Raw genomic sequence first — 17,996 nt, forward strand, 5'->3', positions numbered from 1 at the left:
CTGCATCTTTAATAGGTGCAGGTGGTTCCATAGCAGGTAGTATTGATCAGTGATAGCAGCACACCCTCTCCTCAGCTGACTTGGTGAGCCCCACTTCATTTCAAGGTCCTGTATCTCTTGTCCTTTGTACATAGCGTTCTGAGGTATAACCGAGGCCTTGTTGCCGGCACGGTCGTAGCACTCTTTTGTTCCTGTTAGAGGCTTTGTAGGCATAGTGTGGGTTGTATCTATTTTTGGGAATGTTACACTAAAAATGTTGTAATCCTATCATCTGTTCCACTCTAACTTTGATTATACAATATACTATTTTGGAGACTTGTTAATGACGTAACTAATAGAAATGAACTGGTGTTATTCACATGACCTCTTACTATCTAATTAACGAAATATATTCTTCTCTTTATTCATGGGTGAGTTTGGTAGATGACACTACGCAGGCTTGCTCGACCGGGGTAAACCTTTTGAGCACCGGTCGCGCTCCTTGAGGTCGGGGCATGAAAAACATGGTATGAGAGCCTAAGGTTTTAAAGTTTCCTAGGATATCTCGGAGCCGTGTCTGGTAGAGTCCTTCTTATCGGTGTGTTGTCGACCACATCTATAATTAGGAGGCTACTTGGGCATTTAGTAATAATACCCTTCTTTGATGTTCTAGATCTTGCGATAAAGCTGATTGTAAGATTGTTCCTCCTTTAACTTGTGCATTGCTATAATTTTCAGTATATGGCGCCTAGGAAGAAAGAAAGAACTGGCCAAGGAGCCAATGCCACCCTAGGAGTGGCAGTTGATCCTTTACTTGATGATGCGAGTGAGCACCCGAGGGGTGAGAATATTCCCCCGACAACTACATTGCCTGATTTTACTATACCTGATCAGACTGTGCCTGTCCCTACAACTACTGGGGGTGCAACGATCCCTCCAACTGATATTCCAGTTCCACCTCCAGCCTCAGCTTCCGGTCCCAGTGCATCTGATGGGATTTTAGGGGAGACATACAAATGTTGGCTCAGATAGTAGCTTCCCACCAGAGATCAAATGTTGCACCCACTTCTTCTAGTTAGCCAGGGAATTCCACTAGTTATAGGGTGAACAGGTTTCTCCAGTTGGATCCTCCAGTGTTCACAAGTACTGATCCTGAGGATGACCCTCAGGGTTTTATTGACTGCACAAGACCCTCCAAGTTATGCATGCTACTGATACGGAGGGAGTGGAGTTGGAATCTTACCACCTGAAAGGGGTGGCCTATTCTTGGTTTGAAATGTGGGAGGACTCCCATGAGGAAGGAAGCCCTCCGGTGAGGTAGAGTGAGTTTGCCGATGCTTTCATTGATCATTTCCTACCGCCGAGTTTGAGAGCCTGAAGCAAGGTAGCATAAGTATGTGGGAGTATCATATGAGATTCACGTGCCTGTCCAAATATGTCATCTACATGTTGCCTACTATAGAGGCTAGAGTGTGTTAGTTTGTGCAGGGCCTTAGCCCCTTGGTTATCAATGAGGCCACTATATCTGCCTTGAATTCTGATATGAACAATGGTAAGATGGTGGCATTTGCTCAAGCCACAGAGACCCGCAAATTGAAGAATAGAATGAAGCATGAGAGCAGCAGCAAGGCTCGGTCTGCGGGCAACTTTGGTGGTTCTTCTATTGGTGGTGGTGGTAGGTCAGGATTGAGAGGAGGGTCATCAGGGCTATCCCAGTGTTTTGCGCAATCTTCAGTCAGTGCGCAGCCATCGGGGTCATTCAGCAACAGGTGAACCACTTTAGGCCCGGTCAGGGCAACATGGGGCCTTACCAGTAGGGTCGGTCTGGTGGGAGATTTCAGCAGCAGCGGAGGCCCCCATGCCCTAGGTGCGGGAAGATGCACTTTGGGGACTACTTCATGGACTAGCCCATATGTTACGGGTGTGGTATGAGGGGTCAGATTCAAAGGGATTGCGTTCATCTCACCAAAACATGGGCAGAGGTACAACACAACTAGCCAGTTCCGCAACACTTCCTCAAGCTCGAGGCACCCAAGCTCCTACAGGGCATGGTGCAGCTAGGGGTGGTACATAGAGTTCAAAGGCTTCTCCAGATATTGTCACATGTATATTGACTGTCCAATCTCATGATGTGTATGCTCTTATTGGTCCCGATTCCACTTTGTCCTATGTCACTCCCTATGTTGCTATGGAATTTGGGATAGAACCGGAACAGCTCCATGAGTCGTTCTCTGTATATACTCCGGTTGGTGAGTCTATTATGGCCACGTGGGTTTATAGGGATTGTGTTGTCACAGTGCATGGTCGGGACACCATGGCCGATCTAATTAAATTGGGGATGGTTGATTTTGATGTAATAATGGGGATGCATTGGCTTTATTTATGTTTCGCTAAGCTTGATTGTCGAACCAGAACCGTTAGGTTTGAATTTCCAAATGAGTCAGTGACTGAATGGAAGGGGGAGGATGTGGTGCCGGAGGGTAGGTTTATTTCTTACCTTAAGGCCACGGAGATGATTAACAAGGGGTGTATTTACCATTTGGTCCGGGTTACGGACATCGATGTTAAGGCACCTACACTTGAGTTTGTGCCATTTGTGAATGAATTTCTGGAGGTCTTTCCGGATGAGCTCCCTGGAATCCCGCCAGATAGGAAAATTGATTTTGGGATTGACATGATGCCAGACACACAACCTATATCTATTCCTCCCAACAGAATGGCACCGACAGAATTGAAGGAGCTAAAGGAACAATTGAAGGATTTGTTAGAGAAGGGTTTCATCTGGCCGAGTGTGTCGCCTTGTGGCGCTCCAGTTCTATTTGTAAGAAAGAAGGATGGGTCACTAAGAATGTGTATTAACTATCGGCAACTCAACAAGGTTACAATAAAAAATAAGTACCCACTGCCAAGGATAGATGATGTGTTTGATCAATTGCAGGGTGCTAAGTACTTCTCCATGATCAAATTAAGATCCGGGTAACACCAATTGAAGATCAGGGAGCAGGATATTTCGAAAACAACTTTCAGGACCCGGTATGGGCACTTTGAGTTCCTGTTAATGCCTTTGGGCTAACAAATGACCCCGCAACTTTCATTGATTTTTTATGAACCGAGTTTTCAAGCCTTTTCTTGACTCCTTTGTGATAGTGTTTATTGACGGTATCCTTGTATATTCGCAAAGTTGAGAGGACCATGCCGACCGTCTCTGGGAAGTTCTACAGACCCTATATCATCACAAGTTGTATGCGAAGTGTTTGAATTATGAATTTTGGCTTGAATCTATCACGCTCTTGGGTCATGTCGTCTCGAGAGAAGGAATTGAGGTTGATCCTCAGAAGATTGCAGCTGTGAAGAATTGGCCTAGACCTACTACCCCAACAAAGATTCGCAGTTTCTTGGGCTTAGCTGGATATTACAAGTAGTTTGTGGAGGGGTTCTCTACTCTTGCCTCTCCGTTGACTAAATTGACGTAGAAGGCGGTTAAGTTCCAATGGTCAAATGCTTGTGAAAGAAGCTTCCAGGAGTAGAAATCAAGATTGACTACTACACTGTTATTGACCCTACCAAAGGGTACAAATGGGTTTATAGTATATTGTGTTGTTTCAAGAATCAGACTTGGGTTTATATTAATGGAACATGGCAAGGTGGTAGCTTATGCTTCTAGGCAACTCAAGAATCATGAAAAGAACTATCCAACATATGACTTAGAGCTTGCAGCGGTGGTCTTTGCATTGAAGATTTGGCATCATTATCTGTATGGGGTCCATATGGATATATTCACGGACCATAAGATCCTTCAATATATTTTCAAACAGAAGGAATTGAATCTGAGGCAAAGAAGATGGCTTGAGTTACTCAAGGATTACGACATCGATATTCTGTATCATCCGGGGAAGGCTAATGTTGTGGCGGATGCTCTTAGCCGAAAATCTATGGGTAGTTTAGCTCACTTGGAGGCATATCAAAGGTCATTGGCCAAGGAGGTTCCTCGGGTGGCTAGTTTGGGAGTTCGTCTTGGACTCTAGTGAAGGAGGGGTGATTGTGCGAAATAGGGATGAATCGTCGCTTGTGGTGGAAGTCAAGGAGAAGCAATACAATGATCCATTGTTGGTACAATTGAAGGAGGGGATTCATAAACATAAGACCATGGCCTTTTCTCTTGGCGTGGATGATGGTACACTAAGGCACCAAGGGCGACTATGTGTTCCAAATGTGGATGGTCTCTGGGAAAGAATCATGACCGAGGCTGACGCTTCTTGGTATTCCATGCACCCGGGCTCTAAAAATATGTATCATGATCTTAGGGAAGTCTACTGGTGGAATGATATAGAGAGGAATGTAGCGGACTTTATGGCAAGATGTCCAAATTTTCAGCAAGTCTACTGGTGGAATTCTGTGCACCCGGGCTCTACAAAGATGTATCATGATCTTAAGGGCGTTCCCTTTTAGTGATATACTGCTCGTAAGGCAACAATTGTCATTGCTTTTATGTTATGTTACGTCATTGGTTCATGTATATGTTGTTAGGGTTGGTTTATGTGATTCTCTGACAGGCGGATATGCCCAGTTACAGGGGAAACTCTGGCAAAACGTTTGGAAATTTGGGGAGTTAGTCAGAAGTTTGGAATTGTTGATGTGTGTTATAGCAGCTGAGTCACATTGGTTTCTAATGACAGATTTTGGCCCTCATTCGAGGATGAATGATCTTAAGCGGGGGAGAATGTAAGGCCCCATAAAATTTTACCTAAAACCCAGGGTTTCGTGGTGCCGAAGTAGGCTTATGTGTTGACAATTGTGCGTTGGGGAGTTGAAGAAATGTTTTGAAAATACATGGCTTTTTTGTGGTCCATTCTGCGGTCGCAGAACTGATATGCGGACCGCATATCTGCCACAGACCGAAGCAAAACTTTGGGCATCATTTTGGGACCATTATGCGACCGCATAATCATTTTGTGGGCCGCATAACCCCTCGCATATCCAGCACAAAAACAATTCTGGAGGAAAGTTCTGCAGCTCATTATGCGACCGCAGAATAGGTTTGCGGACTGCAGACCGATCGCAGAGTCAGGTAGGGGTGCCCAGTTCCGGAGGAACATTATGCGGTCCATTTTGCACACCGCAGAAGCGTTATGCGGTCGCATATGCGACCGCAGATCTGCATCGAGGCTTCATTTTTTCTAATTATCGACCCAACCCTATTTCGATATATTGAGGCAAAGGGTCACTTTTGAAGCAAAAATCTGATATTTCTAGAGAGAGGGAATACCATAGAGTGAGAGGGGAAGTTCATAAGCTTATTGATCATTAAATCTTGTTCCAAGTTGAAGAATTCACAAGAAAATTCACTAGGTCATCATCCTAGAGGTAAGGTTCTACTCCCTAGCCCTCAATTTCGTGATTTTACTAAAAATAGGTAATAAGCCAAGCAATTCTTGGGTGTGGGAGTTGTTTATTTTACATCCATGTACCATCAAGGGTAGTGGGAAAATTGTTGAGCTCATCTGCGTAGACTTTGGGTTATGGGGTGAAGAAAATTCTCCATAGGAGAAGCTAGTAATAATAATGCCCTCGTAGTGTTTGATAAAATGCTCAAATGAGTTGGAAACATGAACTCCTCCCTAATTTGTGTTCAATTTGGCCATATCTCTAAATAGATCAAAATTGCTAGGATTTCTGGAATGGTGTAGTGAATTAAGGAAAGCTCAATGCGAGGTATGTTGGCTAAACTTCTCTCTTAGAATTGAATTCCCAAGATGTTCTTGTAAGTCCCGAGTTATCCATTATGAATTGACTTTTCTGAATAAGTTTGGTGTCGAAAGATGTATATACGAATATGTTCAAAATGTGTTCCGAAATATTCTTATCATATTATGTTATTCTTCGGGAGCGTGTTCAAAGTATGACTATGTATTAAAATGTTGTGACTTCGGGTCAAGCCCAAATAAAAGTGATCATATCAAATTGTGTGAGAAATCACATGTGCCTAAGACCCTAAATTGCTCAAATGTGTTCTTAAAGTCTTGAATAGAAATATTTGTTGTTGACAATCCGTGATAATGTTTAAAAGTGAAATAGTGAGCATGAATTATGAAGTACGGCCAACGTGCCAAGAATGATATTGCGTTACGGCCAATGGTGCCAATAAAATGAATGACATGTAAAATAATATGAAATGAGTGGTAAATCCTTTTTATAACAAATACCTTGGGAGTATAGTTTAGCCACTGTGGAAGGGTAGGTCGGAACAACCTAACCCCAAAAATACACGTTCCAATGTAGGAGTGATTGAGGGGTAAATCCCCATGTTAATGTGATGAGATTGTTTCCCCTTATATGGGATGAGATTGGTGTGTTGAGATGTTTCCCCTTAAATAGGATGAGATTATTGCTAGCGAGATGTGATGTGATGTCGACCCACATGGCATTGTGGTGAGACAGCTAAGCCGGTCGGGTTAAGATCGGACGCCATGCCGCGCACATGGTGGTATTGTGAGTGTATGTATCGGGGTGAGACAACTTAGCCGGTCAGGCGGATATCGGACTCCGTGCTAAATCACGGTGGTGTATCGGTACTAAAGATCTCCCAACTTAATTTACTGAAACTTACTTGAAATTTACCTTTCCCCTAACTTGACACCTTGGTACTTTTTGAGTCTCTTATTGATTTCATGTTTTCGTCTTCGTTTACTGTTACTCGTTCTATTGAGAGGGTGTTTAGTTTTACATACTTGTCCTATTCCATATGTACTAACATCCCTTTTGTCGGGGATGCTGCATCTTTAATGGGTGCAGGTGGTATTGATCAGTGATAGCAACACACCCTCTCCTCATCTGACTTGGTGAGCCCCACTTTATTTCGGGGTCCTGTATCTCTTGTCCTTTGTACATAGCGTTTTGAGGTATAGCTGGGGCCTTGTTGCCGGTACGGTCGTAGCACTCTTTTGTTCCTGTTAGGGGCTCCGTAGGCATAGTGTGTGTTTTATCTGTTTTTGGGTATGTTTAACTAAAAATGTTGTAATCTATTCCACTTTAACTATGATTGTACAATGTACTATTTTCGAGACTTGTTAATGACGTAACTAATGGAAATGAACTGTTGTTATTCACATGACCTCTTATTTTCCAATTAATGAAATGTATTCTTCCCTTTATTCATGGGTGAGTTGGGTAGACGACACTGTGCAGGCTTGCTCGACCAAGGTAACTCTGTTGAGCGTCGGTCGCGCTCCCCGAAGTCAAGGCGTGATAGCCTAAAAGCTTTTTTAGAAGAAGGTATAAAGTCTGGCAAGGTACAATCCAAAGCAACTAGCAAAACAATCTAGTCAGGGTCAATAGGTAGCGGAAAGAAGAAAAGGGAAGAGGTATAGACAATCGTTCCCTATTACCAGTCCAATCCCTATCATGGAAACACCTCTTACTCTTCAAACACCCATTCCCCACACCCACCTGCTTATGCTCCAGTCTATAACACACAACCATATTACAATCCCCAACCTCAGTATAACTCACCTCGAGCCCATACAAATCCAAACCCACCATGACCATACGCTCCAGTTCAAACTACCACTCATCAAAACTGACCCACTTATGCACCCCGACCTCATCCAAATTTTGAAGATAGAGGTCCCAGAAACTACACCCCGATTACTGAACCTCTGGCTCAACTATTTGAAATACTGAGGAGAGCAGGTTTGATACATCCGATAGAAGAAAGTGTTCCTGAGTATCACTCAAAATACTTTGATGCAACCAAATGGTGCGTGTACCACTAAGATGTACCAGTGCATGATACCGAGGATTATTTCAGACTGAAAAATGAAATTGAGTCACTGATTAAAAGTGGAGCCATTTAGTGCACCCCAGCTCTGCCCAATGTGAACCTCAACCCACTGCCAAATCACCAGAATCAAGTAGCTAATATGATCACCCTGGATGAAGAGTATGACTTGAAAGGAACCATCGTCGTGATAGGAAGTGATGAGGCTACAAGCAATACAGTTAAAACCTATTGTGATGGTCCAGACTTACCAGCAAAACCCTACCGCTGCTACCAGGGATGAAGAGGATCATGAATACAAGACGGTTTTATGGACATACCAACAAAAGGGGAAGGACAAAGGGACGAATTAGGCTCATGATATAACCAGGCCAAGGAGGTGTTACGCTCCTAAGGATGTAAACCGAGGGAATCTAGGAAGGGAACATATTCGGAAAAGGAATATAATAGATCCATAGGTTGCAAAATTTTGGAAGAAGATGTCAACCAAAGAATACTCCGTGGAGGAACAATTGAAGAAAACCCCGACACAAATATCGATCATGGATTTACTGATGAGTTCTGACAGTCATAAAGATACCCTGATGAAAGTGTTAAGTGGGGTGAGCACGCCCACCAACACCACCAGTGAGGCACTGGCAGCAACCATTGGGAAAATGGTCGAAGCAAATATGATCACTTTTCGAAGAGATGAACTTCCTATAGAGGGCGTGGGTCACAAAAAAGCTTTACACATCACGGTCAAATATGGAGATAATGTGGTGTCCCGAGTACTGGTTGATGGAGGATCAGGAGTCAATATCTGCCTGCACTTTACTCTACGAGAGTTGGGTATCCATCTAAGAGAAGTAAAGGAAAGTCATATGAGGGTAAGTGCTTTTGACCGGTCGCAGAAGGGCGTTATTGGAGAAATTTATTTGGCTCTACAAATTGGACCAGTCGAGTTTCCCATACTATTCCAATTGATGGATATTTCATCTTCACACAATATATTGCTAGGAAGACCTTGGATACACATGGCAGGGGTAGTCCCATCTACCCTACACCAGTGCATGATGTTTGAATGGGGCTATCAAGAGATCATAATCCACGGCGAATGGAGCCAATCAGCTTATCAGGAACATAAAGTTGCATTCATAGAAGGATTAGACGGGGTCTCTTTTCATGAAGTTGAGATCATGCAGACCATGGAAATAGAAGAGACCAGACAAAATATGGAAATACAGTCACTGTATAAATCAAAGATGGCCATGAGAGAAATGATGAAGTACAGATACAGACCAGAAATCGGGCTGGGAGCCCGATCAGACGGGATAACCGAGTCGATTGAGCCAAATGGGCAGAAAGGCAGAGCCGGCATATGGTATCAGCCTCTGACTAGGAAGACTTGTACCGGTAGCTTCGGGAAAAAGGCTTTTGTGACAGAGCGTGTTTCGGGTATGGGTCAGAGCTCAATGCCATAGGATGACATTGTCGATGAAATGGGAAGGTTGTTCGTGACCATGATTGAGGAATGCTGTGACAAAATTGATATCAAGACACCGACCATTGGAATGCTGAACTAGGAGAGGACCTACGGAATTGGACCGCCAGCCCGTCTTTGGTTCGCCGGGAGTCATGGTAGTGTGGAATTATTAATATTTTGAAAAGAGTGCACGGTCAATTGAGGCTTGAACTGTGTTAGTACTTTTTTGTCATTTTCCTCTTTGAACGCTCAGACGTTCCTCTTTTGATGAAATGAAAGAAATATTTTCTTAAAATTATTGCAAATTTATTTATTGCTTTATTTATACTTAGTTTTTATTTTCAATAATCAAAACGATAAAAACCCACATTTTGCGTTTATGACATGTAACGAAACCCTTGAGCAAAGCGATCCAAATTACGAGGAATACGACGAAAGCATGATGCCTGATAATCTTCCATAAGAGATCAAACAACTGGAATGCAAGAAAAAGCCAAACCTTGAGGAGACATAAGTTGTCATCTTAGGAAGCGAAGAAGACGTAAAAGAAACCCGAATCAGCATCCATCTAGAAGCAGAGCAGAAAGAAGAGTTGGTAGAGCTCCTCCGACAATACATCGATGAGTTCGCATGGTCATATGATGACATGCCTAGGTTAAGCACCGACATCTTTCGCATCAGTTTCCTACCGATATCCTCATCAACAACTATGCGAAGCACGAACAACAGTCATTCGTGGACTGTTTCATCGGGTACCACTAGATCCTGATGCACGAAGAGGATGTAGAAAAGACAACGTTCACTATACCTTGGGGAGTTTACTACTACAGAGTCATGCCGTTCGGCCTCAAAAATACCGGTGCCACTTACAGGAGGTCCATGATCTTTTTCACGACATAATTCATAAAGAGATCGAGGTATATGTGGGTGACATCATCATCAAGTCTCGAAAGAGTTCAGAACATTTGGACGACATGAGAAAGTTTTTCGATTGTTTGCGGAGGTATAGTTTGAAGTTGAACCCTGCAAAATGTGCATTCGGAGTCCTTGCTAGTAAATTGCTAGGTTTCATCATAAGTAGAAAAGGGATAGAACCAGATCCTTCAAAGATCAAAGCCATTCAAGAGTTGCCACCGCCCAACTGCAAGAAGGATGTGATGAGTTTCCTGGGTAGGCTGAATTACATCAGCCGTTTCATAGCCCAGTCTATGGTAATTTGTGAACCTATCTTCAAGCTGCTGAAGAAGGATGCTGCCACAAAAAGGATAGAAGAGTGTCAAAAAGCTTTCAACAGAATTTAGGAGTATTTGTCAAATCCACCAGTGTTGGTTCCTCCCGAGCCCGGGAAGCCACTATTGTTATACCTGTTAGTTTTGGATAATGCATTAGGATGCGTGTTGGCACAACACGATGAGACTAGAAGAAAGGAGCAGGACATCTATTACTTAAGCAAGAATTTCACACCATGTGAGGCCAAATACACTTTGATAGAGCGTACTTGTTGTGCCTTGACTTGGAACGCCTAGAAACTAAGGCATTACATGTCGGCATACACCACATATTTAATATCCCAGCTCGACCCACTCAAATATATCTTTCAGAAGCCGATACCTACGGGAAAACTAGCCAAATGGAAAACTCTTCTCAGCCAATTTGACATTGTGTACATAACGCATAAGGCCATCAAAGGACAAGCTTTAGCTGATCACCTTGTATAGAATCCAGTGGACAATGATTATGAGCCGCTCACTATGTACTTCCTATATGAGGAGATGTTGTTCGCTGGAGAAGATATCGTAGAATCATACCCAGGGTGGAGAATGTTCTTCGACGGAGCAGCAAATTTCAAAGGAGTAGAATTGGGGCAGTCCTAATTTTAGAATCAGGACAACACTACCCAGCATCAGCAAAGATAAGGTTCCCTTGCACCAATAATATGGCCGAGTACGAAGCATGCATCCTCGGGATCAGGATGACGGTCGACATGAACATAAAGGAGCTTTTGGTCATAGGGGATTCTGATATATTGATACACTTAGTTCAAGGAGAATGGACTACCAAGAACATCAAGATCTTTCCATGCCTGCAGTGTGTAAAAGAGTTATGCAAGAAGTTCATAAAGATCGAGTTCAAGCACATTCCCAGGATCCAGAACGAGTTTGATGATGCTCTTGCAACCTTATCATCCATGATTTAGCATACAGATAAGAACTACATCGACCCTATCGATATAGAGATCAGAGATCAACATGCGTACTATTTTCATGTAGATGAAGAGCCGGATGGTAAACCGTGGTACCATGACATCAAACGGTTCCTTGGATCAAGAGAGTATCCAGAGAATGCTACTAATAGTCAGAAGCTAGTGCTCAGAAGGCTGGAAAATCACTTTTTCCTGAACGTGGAAGTCCTGTATAGAAGGACCCTAGACTTGGGTCTGTTAAGATGTGTAGATGCCACTGCAGCACCAAGATTGTTAGAAGAAATACATGAAAGAACGTGCGGACCCCACATGAATGGCATCACCTTAGCCAAAAATATCTTAAGAGGCTGATACTTTTGGATGACCATGGAAAGTGATAGTATCCTCTATGTGCAGAAGTGTCACCAGGGCTAGAACCACGGGGATTTCATCCTAGTCCCGCCTAATGGGTTGAATGTAATGGGTTCGCCTTGGCCGTTTGCCACTTAGGGCATGGACGTGATTGGACCTACACAGCCCGCTACATCAAATGGGCACCATTTCATCTTGGTAGCCATTGATTATTTCACCAAATGGGTCGAAGCTCCTACACCACGAAGAAAGTAGTCGCAGATTTTGTCTATAACAACATTGTCTGCCAATTTGGGATACCCGAGTCAATCATCACTGACAATGCAACTAATCTCAATAGTGATCTCATGAGGAAAATTTGAGAGAAGTTCAGAATTGTACACCGCAACTCTACAGCCTATAGATCGCAAATGAATGGAGTAGTTGAAGTAGTGATAAGTCGGTATTTTACCAACTTATATCGTCTTTAATCTTAGATGTTTTCTATGTTTGATTGCTATAATAGTGTGTTTAATGTTGCTTACTTCTATTTTATAAGTTTTTGGGTAATTTAGAAGTGATAGGGAAGAAACCAATCGAATACAAGTCAAAAAGGGGCTCAAAAGCAGAAATCTGGAAAGTGACCTCAGGTGTCGCAAATGCGAGCAGGAGCTCACAGTTGTGAAGTCAACCATGCCAGTCAACGTCCGCAAATTCGAACATATGTATCGAAATTGTGAAGTCAACTAGGTCCAATAGTGTTCGCAAATGCAAAAGTAGGGCCGCAAATGCGAAGTCAAACCAGACAGTCAACTTTCGCAAATGTGAAGCCCTTTATCGCAAATGCGATATTCAACAGAAAAGTAAAGATTCACAAATGCGAAAATCACTTCGCAAATGCGAAGATCACGCTTCAGTTCTGGGCACTTATGTAATTTTGCATTTTTATGCCCCAAACCCTTTAATACATGTCCTAGGTCATCTTTGGCATATCTTTGTCTTATTTTTCAGTCTCTTGACAAGATAATACAAGTTTAGTAGCTAGGGTTCTTGCACACACATTTGGGTCTTGAAGATTTAAAGCTTTTGGTTGAGAATTTCTTACCCATTTATGTTCATTTCTTCATCTAAGTGTGTAGTATTTTTCTAACACTTGGATCTTACTTATGGGAATATTCATATTTAAAGTGTGGATTAAGTATCTTGTTGTGCTTATGTATTGAATGATTTTTATTTATTTTGAACTGAGTCATTGTTTCTTTAATTATTCTTGTTCTTTAATGTTTCCAAAGGGATTAGCTAACCCTAGGACTCGCCCATTAACTTCGAATTAATTTTGGAAAAGATAATTTGGGGGTTGGGAAAGATTAATTAACAAGAACTTGAGGTGTTAACCCTCACTTTATAGATTCTACCTAGGGATAGGATTGAACTACTTGTAGCCACATCATGTGCTCTTAATCTCTTAATTATTTTAGGGATAATTCAATTAGGAAGTCTTGTTAGTTTTCGGAAGAAGCTAATATCGAATTAATATCCGAGGCTAATTAACATAATCTCGCTCATATTGGTAAAATCGTAAAATATATTGGATCGTTACTTGAGTGTAATTCTCCGTGTATCCATGCTTGTAGCCATTGATCATTTTACTTGCTTTCTAGGTTAGTTTATATTTTTTCATTTAGACATAAATATTTTTCCAAAATCCTTTTAAGTTTTTGGCTTAGCATAACAAGCGATAATTCTCTTACATTGCCTAATCACCTACATATTATTCTCTGTGGGATTCGACCCTGGATCATAGTTGGGTATATTATATTGTATTTGACCATGTCCATTTACTTTTTAGTTGTGGATTAGGACGTCATCAAAATTGGTGCCGTTAATGGGAAACAGTTTGGCGTATTTAAGTTGTTTGAGAAATAGGCGTACGTGCTTTGGTCCAAACTTGTGAATATTTGTGTAATTATTTTCTTATCTTTGTTTATTTTCTTGTTTGTGTAACGATCCGACAGGTCATTTTGAGAATTAGCGTCCCATTCGATGGTGTAAGGTCTCGATCAACTTCGTATTATGTATTATGTATTATGACTTACGTGTATGGTCGAGTTCGGATTTCGGATGATTCAGGATTGATTTGGAAGAAGGATTCTTGCTTTAGAAGCTTAAGCGGTAAGAGTTGACCAGAGTTTGACTTTTGTATAGACGACTCCAGAATGGTGTTTTGATGATTTTAATAGATTTGTATGGTGATTTTGGACTCGGGCGTATGTCCGGATTTGGATTTAGAGGTCCGTAGGTTAATTTGATGCATTTCGGCGAAATTTGGAAAGTTGAAGGCTTGGAAGGTTAAGAGGTTTGATCAGGAGTTAACTTTGGTGATATCGGGTACGGATTCCAATTCCGGAGGTTGGTATATCTCCATTGTATCATTTGGAGGATGCATGCAAAATTTGACGTCATTCCGAGTTGATTTGATATGATTTGGCGCAAGTTGTAGAAGTTGAAACTTCATAAGTTCATTAGGTTCGATTTGATGTGTGATTCATAGTTTTGACATTATTTGATGTGATTTGAGGCCTCGAGCAGGTCGGTGTTATGTTATGAAACTTGTTGGTATGTTTGGAGGGGTCCCAGGGGCCTCGGGTGTATTTCGAATGGGCTACAAGCCATTTCCTCCTATTTTCGATTGCTGATCTGATATCTGGTGCCTTCTTAATCGCGATCGCGAGTATATTAATGCGTTCGCATAAGGTAATTGGGAGGCAGGCAATATTTGTTCTTCACGTTCGCGAATATGTGGACACGTTCACGGGGCTTGGGAAGTTAGCTCTATGCAGTCGCGAAAGAGGAACCGTGTTTGCATAGTGGGTGAGACCGGCTGGGTACCAGTCATTTTAGCCTTTGCGTTCGCATGGTTAAGGACGCGTTCACATAGGCATAATGAGGTAAATCATTGCGTTCGCGGTCAGCGCGTCGCGTTCGCGTAAGGACATTTGGGAGCTTATAATTTTGTTCTTCGCGATCGCGAAGCATGTTCCGCGATCGCGTAAGAGGAATACCTGGGCAATAATATAAGAACTCTATTTCGAGGATTTGGCCATGTTTATCATATCTTGAGTTGTAGACCTCAGATTTGAGCGATATTTGAGGAGTTCTTCAAGTGTTGGATTGGGATAAATGTTCTTTACCCGTATTTGATTTTATTTCATGACTTTATCTTTGTTTTTATTATTAAATTAGTGGTTTGAGTTGGGGGGAAATGGAAATTTTGTGAAACTTTCAAAAATGTATAATGATGATTTTAAGGACGAATTGATGTCGGAATTGGATAAATTTGGTATGGTTAGACTCGTATCAGAATGGGTGTTCATATTTTATGAATTTTATCCGGTTCCGAGGTGCAGCTTGGGGTTGACGTTTTAGTTTTTATTGAAGATTGAAGCTTTATTATCTGGAATTGTTTCCTATAGTTTTTATTTATAATATTAAGTTATTTTGGATAGATTTGAGCCGTCCGGAGGTCTTTCATTCGAGAAGGTCATTTTATATTATCGGTCTAGCTTCTTTGAGGTAAGTATCTTGCCTAACTTTGTGTGGGGAACTTTCCCTTAGGATTTGAGACGTTTGTGCTATTTGTGTCATGTGAAATCCGTGTATGCGAGGTGACAAGTACGTACTCGGGCTTATATGTGGAAAATCGGCTGGCTTAGACTCTTAGGTTTCTTTCATGTACTTATTTGGAATTGTTAGCATATGTTATATCCTTTATTCGTAATGTCTAATATCACATGTCTTATTCGAAGTTGTCGTTATATGTCACCATCTTTACTTGTCGAGTTCGCTCTTATATGCTTATTGGGAATTGTTATCACTTTGTGTCATTATGTGATTTATTTTATTGTGAAGCTACTCTCGGTTGAAATTGTCGTCATATGATATCCTTTGTTTCAGGGTTGCTCTCATGCATTTAGACGTAGTACTAGTTCGTGTCATCTTTTTTATTGTTAGCCTAATTCATACACTAGAGTCCGAAGTTTTGCCATTCCATGGAAGTACTATCGCTATCGAGGTTATCCTTAAACAATTAATTGGAATTGAAGTAATCGAGAGTCATTAATCTATTCTAATCAAAGTTGAGGTTAAAAAGGGGTGTTGTTCCTTGTTGATTTACTTTCTCTGTTCATTTTGTTGTAATTAACATTCTATATACGTTGTGTTGAGCCGTGGGCTATTTGTTGTGAAAATATTGATATTGTTTAATCTTTGGAAAGGTTGTGGCCTACGGGCACTTATGATATGAGTTGATATGTTGTGTTGTTGTGATGATATCACATATGATTTGTTGTGTGGTTTGGTTGTTGTTATGCAGAGTATAAGGGTAGCATTTCACCGTTGTTATTATGCGGAGTATAAGGGTGGCATTTCACCATTGTTGTTATGCAGGGCATAAGTGTGGCATCTCACTGTAGTTGAATGTATAGAGTGATACATGTGGCTATTGTGTTATTGTCCGAGTAGAGCGATATGGATGGCTATTATATGGAGTGATATCGGTGCCTATAGGAGAGATAAGGGTGTCTATTATACGGAGTGATACAAGTGGCTATAGGAGAGATAAATGTGGCTAATGATAATGTTAGGGTAGAGTGATACGGGAGGCTATCAGAGAGATAAGGGTGGCAGTGTCAGGGATGATGTGTGATGGTTGGAGACATTATGTCGGTGATTTTCGTGTGATGGTGTGCTTTTCCTTCTGTTTGTCATACACCTTATGTGACTCGCTTTGTTGTTTCGATGAGTTATTCGATGTCTTTGATATTACTTGTTGACTTGGGTTGTAGTAGTATACTCACACAAGCGTACACCGTAGCATGCCACTTACATAGCTCAGGAGTATGAAACTTAACATGTATTGATCATGCCTATGTGTTCTTGTATTATCTGTTTCCATGTTGATATTGAGCCTGTGACCATTCCAGGGCGATTATGATTTGGAACCTTTGATCATAACGGGCATATTTTGATTGTGAGCTTGTGACCATGTAAGACGGATGTGATTGTGAGCTTGTGATTATGCCGGGCGGATTGTGATTATGAGCATGTGACCATGCCGGGCAGATTGTAAATGTGAGCTTGTGATCATGCTGGGCTTATTGAGATTTTGGCACGTGAGTTGTGTATATGGTTGTGATGCAAGATGTGGGTACGAGGTGACATGAGTATATGATGGTAGGTTGAGACCCGTGACTTGTGACTATGAGATGAAGTACCACAGAGTGATTTCGTCATGAAACTTGTGTTAGAACGGCTTGATTAGTTGATTGTCCTTTGTGTTTTTCCTTATTTGGTTTTAATGATACTTCACGGTGTTCTTATTGCTTTACGGTTATGTCACTTATTGGATCTTGTTGCCATTTACTGATTTTCGCTTTCCGTTATTAGTTTTATACTTCTATACTGCACATGTTATTTTGTCTAGTGTGTGTCTTGACTTGTACCTCATCACTACTCCACCGAGGTTAGTCTTGATACTTACTGGGTATCGCCGTGGTGTACTCATACTACACTTTTGCACATTTTTATGCAGATCCAGGTACTTCGGAGTCTGTCGATTGTTAAATAGCATATCAAATATTACTGTGGAGACTTCAAAGTATACCTATCGTTGCGTTCGCAGACCTCAAAGTCACATTCGGAAGTTATTTTTGTATAGTTTATTTCTATTCCGAATAATTTTACTTAGAGATCTTTTAGTGAACTCAGTAGAGATTATGACTTGTGTTACCGGTTTTGGGATTGTTGGCTTTGTATAGAAATTTATGTTTCATATTTAATAGTCGTTGGTTGAATTTTGTCGTTAATTTAGCAAGCATTAGGCTTACCTAGTTTTAAAGACTTGGTGCCATCATGACATCCTACAGAGGAAAACTGGGGTCGTGACAAGTTGGTATCAGAGCTCTAGGTTCATAGGTTCTACGAGTCATAACCGAGTTTACTAGAGTCTTGCGGATCGGTACAGAGACGTCTGTACTTATCTTTGAGAGGCTACGGAACTACTAGGTAAAATCTCCACTTCTTTCATTCTTGTCATGTGGATTTGTTGATTTCGAAGTTTGAGCCTTTGTATCTCTATTCAATCGTAGATGTGAAAGCTCGAAAATTAGATGTTACATCCCGCATTTTTGTCCGTTAATGTTTCGTCGTAAGTTAATCACGTAAGCTCGGGAATGAGATTATTT

General features: G+C 41.5%; 1 protein-coding gene across 1 annotated transcript; it reads left to right on the forward strand.

Moving 5' to 3' along the window:
* The first annotated feature begins 10,195 nt into the window (after positions 1-10,195).
* On the forward strand, positions 10,196-11,775 carry LOC138899881 (uncharacterized). Its single transcript, XM_070186578.1, has 2 exons — positions 10,196-10,432; positions 11,419-11,775. Exons 1-2 carry the CDS (start codon positions 10,196-10,198, stop codon positions 11,773-11,775), a joined length of 594 nt encoding a protein of 197 aa, XP_070042679.1.
* The last annotated feature ends 6,221 nt before the right edge of the window (positions 11,776-17,996 follow it).

The sequence above is a fragment of the Nicotiana tomentosiformis genome, chromosome 10, assembly GCF_000390325.3.
Source record: "Nicotiana tomentosiformis chromosome 10, ASM39032v3, whole genome shotgun sequence".
NCBI classification, from domain to species: Eukaryota; Viridiplantae; Streptophyta; class Magnoliopsida; order Solanales; family Solanaceae; genus Nicotiana; species Nicotiana tomentosiformis.

What these genes read in the sequence shown, in the direction of transcription:
- LOC138899881 (XM_070186578.1), top strand. Translation starts at nt 10,196, where the DNA reads ATGAGAAAGTTTTTCGATTGTTTGCGGAGGTATAGTTTGAAGTTGAAC. An exon ending in GTTTCATAGCCCAGTCTATG is followed by an intron (nt 10,433 to 11,418) that starts GTAATTTGTGAA and finishes TCCATGATTTAG; the next exon opens with CATACAGATAAGAACTACAT.